Source organism: Coregonus lavaretus (assembly GCF_964263955.1).
Source record: "Coregonus lavaretus genome assembly, chromosome: 28".
In the NCBI taxonomy this organism is placed as follows: domain Eukaryota; kingdom Metazoa; phylum Chordata; class Actinopteri; order Salmoniformes; family Salmonidae; genus Coregonus; species Coregonus lavaretus.
This window is the reverse complement of record NC_140015.1, coordinates 35123001-35134917: the sequence shown is the minus strand read 5'-3', so window position 1 is coordinate 35134917 and position 11917 is coordinate 35123001. Positions and strand designations below refer to the sequence as shown.

Here is an 11917-nt window from a genome sequence, read left to right as displayed (position 1 = left end):
GGTGTCTTTTATACTGATAACAAGTTCAAACAGGTGCCATTAATACAGGTAACGAGTGGAGGACAGAGGAGCCTCTTAAAGAAGAAGTTACAGGTCTGTGAGAGCCAGAAATCTTGCTTGTTTGTAGGTGACCAAATACCAAATAAATTCATTAAAAATCCTACAATGTGATTTTCTGGAGGAAAAAATATTTCTCAATTTGTCTGTCATAGTTGACGTGTACCTATGATGAAAATTACAGGCCTCTCTCATCTTTTTAAGTGGGAGAACTTGCACAATTAGTGGCTGACTAAATACTTTTTTTCCCCACTGTAACTCAAAACACTTGCAAAGGTTTCCTGAGCCTTTAAATGGTCTCACAGTCCAGTTCAGTAGGCTTCACAATCATGGGGAAGACTGCTGACTTGACAGTTGTGCAGAAGACAGTCATCAACACCCTTCACAAGGAGGGAAAGCCTCAAAAGATCATTGCTAAAGAAGCTGGCTGTTCACAGAGTGCTGTATCCAAGCATATTCATGGAAAGTTGAGTGGAAGGAAGAAGTGTGGTAGGAAAAGGTGCACAAGCAACAGGGATAACTGGAGCCTTGAGAGGATTGTCAAGCAAAGGCCATTCAAAAATGTGGGGGAGCTTCACAAGGAGTGGACTGAGGCAGGAGTCAGTGCATCAAGGGCCACCACGCACAGACGTATCCAGGAAATGGGCTACAACTGTCGCATTCCTCGTGTCAAGCCACTCCTGAACCAGAGGCAACGTCAGAAGTGTCTGTCGCTCAGTGGTCCAAAGTCCTCTTTTCAGATAAAAGTAAATTTTGCATTTCATTTGGCAATCAAGGTCCCAGAGTCTGGAGGAAGAGTGGAGAGGCACAGAATCCAAGTTGCTTGAAGTCCAGTGTGAAGTTTCCACAGTCAGTGATGATTTGGGGAGCCATGTCATCTTCTGGTGTTGGTCCACTGTGTTTCATCAATTCCAAAGTCAACTCAGCCGTCTATCAGGAAATGTTAGAGCACTTCAAGCTTCCTTCTGCTGAAAAGCTTTATGGAGATGCTGATTTCATTTTCCAGCAGGACTTGGCACCTGCCCACAATGCCAAATGTACCAATACCTAGTTCAATGACCATGGGATTACTGTGCTTGATTGGCCAGCAAACTCGCCTGATCTGAACCCCATAGAGAATTTATGGGGTATTGTCAAGAGGAAGATGAGAGACACGAGACCCAACAATGCAGACGAGCTGAAGGGCGCTATCGAAGCAACCTGGGCTTCCATAACACCTCAGCAGTGCCACAGGCTGATCGACTCCATGCCACGCCGCATAGATGCAGTGATTTATGCAAAAGGAGCCCCAACCAAGTACTGACTGCATGTACAAGAACATACTTTTCAGAAGGCTGACATGTCTGTATTAAATTTCCTTTTTTCACTGGTCTTATGTCATTCAAATTTTCTGAGATACTGAATTTGGGGTTTTCATGAGCTGTAAGCCGTAATCATCAACATTTAAACAAATACAGACTTGAACTATTTCACTTTTTGTGTAATTAATCCACGATATATGAGTTTCACTTTGTCAATTGAATTATTGAAATTACTTAACTTTTCCACAATATTCTAATTTATTGAGCTGCACCTGTATGTACAGCAATAGTTGAATAGGATGGACTTGACTAGAATACAGTTTCCCTCCCCAGTCATCTTGTATTCATTAGGCACCAAACAGGGATGGACTACCTGAACTTGTCCAATAATAAACGCTAATCTTTTAAATGTGTTTTAAACGTTTTCCGTGGACAACGGACATATTTCCCAGACTGAGTTCTTTTTAAAGTGTGTGTGTGTGAGAGCTGTTGGTCTGAGGTGTCAGGACCGGTACATACAGTCGGTTCTTTCTGAGGTGTGTGTGTGTGCGTGAGAGCTGTTTGTCTTAGCTGTTTGTCAGTTGAGGTGTTTCCTCTCTGGTGGCTGCTCGTTGAGGAAGTTCCCCTCTTGATGGTTTTGTTTTCTAATAAATCAAAGTGACAGTCACTACTGCTGTAGTTGTGCCAAACCATCAAATGCCAACCGTCCTTTAGTTCACAGTTGCACAAATAATTGGCCTGCCTGTTACTGATTGGCCTGCCTGTTACTGATTTGGCCTGCCTGTTACTGATTGGTTTGCCTGTTACTGTTAGCGGAAGAGCTGCCGTCTCTGCGCCATCTCTGAAAACCAACTGCTCCGTCTCAATTTGCCTTTCCTCTATTCCTCACAATCTATCTCCTCGATTCCTTCTCAACCGTACTAGAGGACAAGGTCCAAGGTCCCTCCTCTCTGAACAGATATTTTTTTAGCACCTTCTTTTCATGTTCTTCTTTATTTGACCTGAACTCTCAGTGAAACCTCACTGTTCTTCTCCTCGCTCCTCTGGCTATATGGATTCTTATTGTAGTTCTTCTGCTCTTCCACAGACCAACAAGTGGTGTAGTTGGAAGCGGCTCTCGTGGCATGACTACTACAATCAAGGGAAACAAAGCCTTGAAGGTAAACTGACCAAAGAAGGACATAGACGCCTACCTTAACATTTGTCTCTTTCACACTGTCAGTGAGAAAAGAAAAGGTCTGTTCTTCTTACCATCTATACTCAAGTCATTGTTTGTGTTAACCTTTCTCACTACTCATCACCCTTCTTCCTCTCCTCCTGTCCTCCTCTCCCTCTCTTTGTCCTCCCTCCCCCTTCCTCCTCCACTTCTCCTGACCACACCCCCCCCCCCCCCCCCCTTTCCCCTGCTCTTTGGACCACATTGAAAATAACTGCTGTATAATGCTTCCATTAGTTATCCTCTGGCTATGTACTTTTTACTGAAAAATGTTTTACCTCCAAAATAAATAAATAATCATCCCATACCCTCCTTCACTTCCCCCTCAGGTGAAGAGGGAGCCAGGGGAGAATGGGACCAGCCTCACGGACGACGAACTGGTGACCATGTCCGTCCGGGAGCTCAACGCTCACCTCCGCGGCCTCACCAAGGACGAGATCCTGCAGCTCAAGCAGCGGCGACGCACCCTGAAGAACCGCGGCTACGCAGCCAGCTGCCGCGTCAAGCGGGTAACCCAGAAGGAGGAGCTGGAGAAGCAGAAGATGGCGCTGCAGCTGGAGGTGGACAAACTGGCCGCGGAGAACGCCACCATGAAGGTGGAGCTGGACTCGCTGCGCTCCAAGTACGAGGCTCTGCAGAGCTTCGCCAGGACTGTGGCGCGCAGCCCGGCCGCAGCAGTGGCCTTGACCCCAGGGGGTCGGGGCCTCGGGGGGGTCATGGGGCCCCTGGTCCCCGGGAAGGTGGCAACGGCCACCAGCGTCATCACCATCATCAAGTCCAAGACGGGAGCCAGGTCGTAGTATCGTGGGTTGGGCGGCGTGGAGTTATCAGACTAATGAAACAACGTGTACTATAGTCAGTGTATCATCATGGACCACAGGATTAGTTCCCTTGTCTGTCTTTTGGGCCAGAACATACAACACAACCCCCCCAAACCTTTGTACCAGCTACTAGTAACACTCTTTCAATTGGCCAGCAGCAGAGGCCACACCCACCCTTATCAGACAGCCTTTAATAGGCTAAACCATACTTCCATTCTGCCTTGGCACTGTACAAGCAGAAATGCATACACCAGAGGAGGATTGTGGGAGGAGCTATAGGTGGACGAGCTCATTGTAATGGCTGGAATGGAATAAATAGAACGGTATCAAACGCATCAAATATATGGAAACCACATGTTTGACTCCGTTCCATTAATTCCATTCCAGCCATTACAATGAGCCTCCACTGGACTATACACATCCTCTATAGTGTATTTTCACATACTGGATTCCAAAAGGTTAAACGTCACGTGAGTCCAGGAAGGCCGTACGACGTAGTCCAATCCATAATTGATATCACTCCATCTGGTGTCGGAAGTCGAGCTCTCGATTGATTGGTGTGTTTTTGTACATGGTACTAAGTGTTTAGTGTTTGTTTCCTCCAGATGGCCCATCTTTGAGTATTTTCTGTCCCGACACCGGATTTTGATGGGGAAATGCACTGTTTCATAACTACTAGCCACCAACAGTCTAGCCACAACCGGTTGGCATTATGCTTCAAGTTCTTAGCCCTCTCTTCGTACACAAGTGGAGAAAGAGTGATTGCACTTAGCAACAAGCCTGTGCCTGTTAGAATGCACTGACTACTATGAGAAGAGGGAAATGGTCTCAAACTTGTACTGTATGTTATTGATGTTTTGTGAGCAACCTTCAGTAAGGACTAGTAACTCACCCATCAGACCAGTTCATGTGATTTTAGTTGGTAAAAAAAACGGAACAGGAAATTCTGTTAAGTTAAGCATTTATTTTGGTTAAATTCAGCCTGTCACATAATTTTACGAACAGGAGATGCAATAATACACGTATGCACTGAAAAATACAAAAGGTCTCTTACATGGTTAATGTAAGTGGAATGAGTCAATCTGATCGGCAAAATAATACAATAGCCTACTTGGTATGGGTTAATAATAATAATAATAATAATAATAATAATAGTAATAGGTGTGATGTTGGAGTTGACTGCCATTCCAAGATAACAAGATTTCTTCTTTCTCCAATATCTGAGAACCAGAATGTTTTTACAAGATCTTATGATGATAATGCTTTGGGGGTACAATATTATTTCAAACTCAATTTGTGCTCCATCGAGTAAATAAGTTGAAAGTATTTTGTTAAAAAATATAGATATTTTTTTGTGTGTATGTAATAACATGTGAACTGGCTGGTCACATATTCCAAAATAATATTCACACAAGCTTTACTGTTTAATTGTCAACGTGTGTGTGTGTGTGTGTGTGTATTCTAGAAGTCGTTGACTTGGAGTTCTTGATTTGTATTGATGCATAGACGAGCATCTGGCATTGTTTATAGAAACACTGGAAAAGAAAACGTAAAACAAAAAACCTGTGATATCCTTTTTGCAATTGTACCAAAAGTGGCTTACTATTGAAGGCTGGTAGCTTTTTCTAGTGACTAGGCGCATACTGTGTGGAGTAGCGCGTGATGTGATGTGTATAAGTGGCAGTTGGCAGTGTTGTTCACTGTATAGATGTCATGCTGCGGTATTTTATATAGGAATCTGTAATGAGATAATATAGCTGGTGTAAACAACATATATTGTCTTCATCCATATTGGCATCTGTGATATCTTTTCCGCTAGCTGTGATTCACAAATGTTTTTGTCATTACGATGTTATTACAGTCGATGTTATTACTGTCAACGTTATTACAGTCGACCGAGCAGGCGTAGATGGGATAAGATAATGGTAATGCCCTTGGTTCATTTTGATGGGGTAAGATAATGAATGCCCTTGGTTCATTTTGATGCGGTAAGATAATGAATGCCCTTGGTTCATTTTGATGGGGTAAGATAATGAATGCCCTTGGTTCATTTTGATGGGGTAAGATAATGAATGCCCTTGGTTCATTTTGATGCGGTAAGATAATGAATGCCCTTGGTTCATTTTGATGGGGTAAGATAATGAATGCCCTTGGTTCATTTTGAATCGCAGTTAAGTGACCCTCCTCACCTCTTTGGTTTCAATTCCAGGGGGACATCGCCTCTGATTTAGAGATTAAACTGTTATTGTCTTATCCATTTACCAAAGGGATCTACCTGCAATTTGCGAAGGGATAATAGCCTCACAATTACTTTTTCAAAGACTAAGCAAAATCAAAATATTGACTCTCTTACCCTGTAGCCAACCCAAGCATTGTAAAATGTATCCTTGAAGAAATCACTTGTTCTCATTCTAACTATGAGAAGAGAGGCTCAGCATGCAGCTTTATACAGGTGACTAATAACAGGTTGTCTTCTCACTGTCAGATTGTTTTCATGGTTTGTGCGAGGGTAAACATGCACTAATCTCCAGCTTGTTCTGCTCAGGAGAAAACAAGGGTGCCCTAAAAATAAACCATTACAGCTCTGAGAAGAAGCTGTTAGGGATGGCAGTTATGTTGATAGTCGCTCATTTACCATTTTTCTAAAAAGGGCTTTCGTTCAGACACTGAAAGAAGATGTGGGAAGATCAAAAGCTGATGCCAGTAATGCTGCTTACGTGCCAAGTGTCACCCCTGTTTTCTGACCCTTTAAGGGTGATTTATCAGTAAGCAGTTTTACATTGAAAGGTGACAGTATCTTTGTAATGACATTAAGGGATAAGTTCAGTATTTTAATTTTACAACTTAATGTCAGATGGTTCCTTGCCCTGAATGTAGTCTATATGAGCCTGGAGAAACTGTATTCCATGGTTCAAATTTCTTTAAACAGCCAATATACGTCAACTAACTTTATCCTCTGCCAGCTAAAAATCAATGGGAGTGATGGGGGCAACCGTGCAAATGTTCAGAAAGTGATGCCAAATCACCTTTAACTAATGTAAAACCAAATCATTACAGTTTCTCCTAGCTCATAGACTTCTATCAGCACACTAGAAGTTGTATGATGGGTAGACCTGAACAGAAGAGAATAGAAGGTCTGCACTCTCCAGTGTCTAATGTAGTTACTATTCCCCACACCTCTGAGCCCACATCAGATCAGGGGGCATCTGAAATGAACAATTCCCTGCATAGTCAAAAGCAGTGCACTCTATAGAGAATAGGGTGTCATCAGACACAGCCCTGATATATATTGTATGTACGTGAAAACATCCTCACTATGTCTTCTGAATATGCTTAGATATTTACATTGACTGGAAAATAATATCTGGATATACAGTGGGGAGAACAAGTATTTGATACACTGCCGATTTTTGCAGGTTTTCCTACTTACAAAGCATGTAGAGGTCTGTAATTTTTATCATAGGTACACTTCAACTGTGAGAGACGGAATCTAAAACAAAAATCTAGAAAATCACATTGTATGATTTTTAAGTAATTAATTTGCATTTTATTGCATGACATAAGTATTTGATACATCAGAAAAGCAGAACTTAATATTTGGTACAGAAACCTTTGTTGGCAATTACAGAGATCATACATTTTCTGTAGGTCTTGACCAGGTTTGCACACACTGCAACAGGGATTTTGGCCCACTCCTCCATACAGACCTTCTCCAGATCCTTCAGGTTTCGGGGCTGTCGCTGGGCAATTCAGACTTTCAGCTCCCTCCAAAGATCTTCTATTGGGTTCAGGTCTGGAGACTGGCTAGGCCACTCCAGGACCTTGAGATGCTTCTTACGGAGCCACTCCTTAGTTGCCCTGGCTGTGTGTTTCAGGTCGTTGTCATGCTGGGAGACCCAGCCACGACCCATCTTCAATGCTCTTACTGAGGAAAGGAGGTTGTTGGCCAAGATCTCGCGATACATGGCCCCATCCATCCTCCCCTCAATACAGTGCAGTTATCCTGTCCCCTTTGCAGAAAAGCATCCCCAAAGAATGATGTTTCCACCTCCATGCTTCACGGTTGGGATGGTGTTCTTGGGGTTGTACTCATCCTTCTTCTTCCTCCAAACACGGCGAGTGGAGTTTAGACCAAAAAGCTATATTTTTGTCTCATCAGACCACATGACCTTCTCCCATTCCTCCTCTGGATCATCCAGATGGTCATTGGCAAACTTAAGACGGGCCTGGACATGCGCTGGCTTGAGCAGGGGGACCTTGCGTGCGCTGCAGGATTTTAATCCATGACGGCGTAGTGTGTTACTAATGGTTTTCTTTGAGACTGTGGTCCCAGCTCTCTTCAGGTCATTGACCAGGTCCTGCCGTGTAGTTCTGGGCTGATCCCTCACCTTCCTCATGATCATTGATGCCCCACGAGGTGAGATCTTGCATGGAGCCCCAGACCGAGGGGGATTGACCGTCATCTTGAACTTCTTCCATTTTCTAATAATTGCGCTAACAGTTGTTGCCTTCTCACCAAGCTGCTTGCCTATTGTCCTGTAGCCCATCCCAGCCTTGTGCAGGTCTACAATATTTATCCCTGATGTCCTTACACAGCGCTCTGGTCTTGGCCATTGTGGAGAGGTTGGAGTCTGTTTGATTGAGTGTGTGGACAGGTGTCTTTTATACAGGTAACGAGTTCAAACAGGTGCAGTTGATACAGGTAATGAGTGGAGAACAGGAGGGCTTCTTAAAGAAAAACTAACAGGTCTGTGAGAGCCGGAATTCTTACTGGTTGGTAGGTGATCAAATATTTATGTCATGCAATAAAATGCAAATTAATTACTTAAAAATCATACAATGTGATTTTTCTGGATTTTTGTTTTAGATTCCGTCTCTCACAGTTGAAGTGTACCTATGATAAAAATTACAGACCTCCTACATGCTTTGTAAGTAGGAAAACCTGCAAAATCGGCAGTGTATCAAATACTTGTTCTCCCCACTGTATATGACTCTTGACATTTCCCAGTATGGGTGTTGGCGTTCTTCTTGTTGTGGCAGTCTTGTGGAGTGAACCTTAATGTGAAGTGTCTTTACAATGTTAAAAAAGGCACCCCCGACCTATGACATGTCTCGCATACGACATGTATCTCTTCAGGAGATGCAGTAACACACACACACAAAGGTGTATAGTAGATACAGTGGGGGAAAAAAGTATTTAGTCAGCCACCAATTGTGCAAGTTCTCCCACTTAAAAAGATGAGAGAGGCCTGTAATTTTCATCATAGGTACACGTCAACTATGACAGACAAAATGAGAAAAAAAATCCAGAAAATCTCATTGTAGGATTTTTAAGGAATTTATTTGCAAATTATGGTGGAAAATAAGTATTTGGTCAATAACAAAAGTTTCTCAATACTTTGTTATATACCCTTTGTTGGCAATGACACAGGTCAAACGTTTTCTGTAAGTCTTCACAAGGTTTTCACACACTGTTGCTGGTATTTTGGCCCATTCCTCCATGCAGATCTCCTCTAGAGCAGTGATGTTTTGGGGCTGTCGCTGGGCAACACAGACTTTCAACTCCCTCCAAAGACTTTCTATGGGGTTGAGATCTGGAGACTGGCTAGGCCACTCCAGGACCTTGAAATGCTTCTTACGAAGCCACTCCTTCGTTGCCCGGGCGGTGTGTTTGGGATCATTGTCATGCTGAAAGACCCAGCCACGTTTCATCTTCAATGCCCTTGCTAATGGAAGGAGGTTTTCACTCAAATCTCACGATACATGGCCCCATTCATTCTTTCCTTTACACGGATCAGTCGTCCTGGTCCCTTTGCAGAAAAACAGCCCCAAAGCATGATGTTTCCACCCCCATGCTTCACAGTAGGTATGGTGTTCTTTGGATGCAACTCAGCATTCTTTGTCCTCCAAACACGACGAGTTGAGTTTTTACCAAAAAGTTATATTTTGGTTTCATCTGACCATATGACATTCTCCCAATCCTCTTCTGGATCATCCAAATGCACACTAGCAAACTTCAGACGGGCCTGGACATGTACTGGCTTAAGCAGGGGGACACGTCTGGCACTGCAGGATTTGAGTCCCTGGCGGCGTAGTGTGTTACTGATGGTAGGCTTTGTTACTTTGGTCCCAGCTCTCTGCAGGTCATTCACTAGGTCCCCCAGTGTGGTTCTGGGATTTTTTGCTCACCGTTCTTGTGATCATTTTGACCCCACGGGGTGAGAACTTGCGTGGAGCCCCAGATCGAGGGAGATTATCAGTGGTCTTGTATGTCTTCCATTTCCTAATAATTGCTCCCACAGTTGATTTCTTCAAACCAAGCTGCTTACCTATTGCAGATTCAGTCTTCCCAGCCTGGTGCAGGTCTACAATTTTGTTTCTGGTGTCCTTTGACAGCTCTTTGGTCTTGGCCATAGTGGAGTTTGGAGTGTGACTGTTTGAGGTTGTGGACAGGTGTCTTTTATTTATATATTTTATACTGATAACAAGTTCAAACAGGTGCTATTAATACAGGTAACGAGTGGAGGACAGAGGAGCCTCTTAAAGAAGTTGTTACAGGTCTGTGAGAGACAGAAATCTTGCTTGTTTGTAGGTGACCAAATACTTATTTTCCACCATAATTTGCAAATAAATTCATTAAAAATCCTACAATGTAATTTTTGGGATTATTTTTTTTCTCAATTTGTCTGTCATAGTTGACGTGTACCTATGATGAAAATTACAGGCCTCTCTCATCTTTTTAAGTGGGAGAACTTGCACAATTGGTGGCTGACTAAATACTTTTTTCCCCCACTGTAGCTACTGTAGGTAGTGTAGACTGTCGTGAAAAAGTAACCCTTATAAATATGCAAACTCAGTGGACAGGCGTGAGAGGTGAGTAAAGCTAGAAGAGTAATCTATATTGGTGTAATAGTGACAAGTGACTGTGGTCTAATGATTTTTATACCAAGAGCTCCTGTGTTGTTTTGGATTGGAATTCTTTGTAAAGGTTTTTGTGGCGTTGTTCTTTTACCCCACCCACCCACACACACACACACACGTACCGAACAACAGTTGGCCCTGGTTTATGTTGGTTAAGGAGATTGAAAACCATGGGAACTGTTAAAGAGGGTACAAATGTTCAGATATAAATATATTGTGTAGAACCGATATGATTACCTGTCATGATAGAATTGGGAATTGTGTCAGATCCATTCGTTATAATTTTTATCTGCAATGTTCTTGAACGTTCCACCTCACTGGACACACCACAGATGTTCGCTCACTGTAATGCCTGTCTAAAGGGAAAGTAGCCCAAGGCCTTAGTGAATCCTTCTCAAACAGTAGACTTACCCTGTCCGAAGCCCCTAAACCCCAAGACTATGGAGTGATATTAGAACCACCAGAAACGGAATATGTATTCACACATTTAATTTGAATTCAGTCTTTTATGAATTTCCTTTGTCATAAATATCACGCCGTAGATTAGAAGACTGGTATTACCTGTCCTATAGACTAAACCTACAGATTTTATACATTATACGGTCTGTAGATGTGTGATTTATAACAATGGTAAAACAGGGCTGAAGTTACATGTACTGAGGCATAAGAAGTGACCAGGAGCACAATCCTAAGTAACATAAGGGCCACTTGCAATTTCTGTTGTCATCTGTGTTTTGATTAGTTTGGTTCCTACCATGCTGCTAATTCAGTCATTACTGCTCATTATCTCCTGAAACTCCATTGATTTAGCTTTGTTTGTTGAATGTGTATTTGATATTGATCTTATCAACACTGGAATTAATTTGTTCTGCAGCTGATCTCGTTTTTACTTGGTTATGGCTTTTTGTTTAAAAGCGAGTTGTATTAGAGAGGATTAATAACTTATCAGCACTTGTGTGACGATTTGCTAGCTCTAGTAGGGAAATGTAGGCTTTTATCAAATTATGCTTGGTGAACATTTGACTGTGCAGGTATTTCTCACTCGAGTATAAGTCTATGTTTCAAAGGTATAAAGTCTGAAAATAAAGCTGTTGGAAGTGTGTCTGAATGGTATATAAAGTTATTAATCAGTTTTTGTTATTTTTCTGTATGGGTTGTAATAAGATATTGCAGTACTTTGTATGGAAAACAGAATAGTTTGTTGTAACTATTTGTAAATTATTGTACTTTTTTGCAATCTGTAGATAAGTAATATGATGTATTCATATATAACGACTGTGGTTTTAACCGTGGTTCTCTGAAGTGTCTAAGTTATTGATGTGTGTGTGTGTATATATAGTATGTTTGTTGATACAGCTTACTTTATTTTCTATATGACCAATAAAAAGGTTTTGAAAAGGACTATTAGATGTGACCCTCTCTTTCTGTGGTGGCCCATTCAGACACTGTCAATGTTGAAATGGGGATTCGTCATATTATTCTGTGGCGTCATTGACCCACTTTGATGATAGTAAAAATAAACTGACGGGGAAGGCATTTTGCTGTCCAGGGTGGGTTTTCGGGAGGCGGTGATCATTTAGATGGCACAATTTCCTCTTTTT

General features: G+C 42.3%; 1 protein-coding gene across 1 annotated transcript; it reads left to right on the top strand.

Moving 5' to 3' along the window:
* Nucleotides 1–2450: 2450 nt before the first annotated feature.
* Nucleotides 2451–3374, top strand: LOC311103700 (transcription factor MafK-like; the record flags this gene model as incomplete). Its single annotated transcript, XM_084145315.1, has 2 exons — nt 2451–2518; nt 2904–3374. Exons 1-2 carry the CDS (start codon nt 2483–2485, stop codon nt 3372–3374), a joined length of 507 nt encoding a protein of 168 aa, XP_084001441.1. The 5' UTR covers nt 2451–2482.
* Between the last annotated feature and the right edge of the window lie 8543 nt (nt 3375–11917).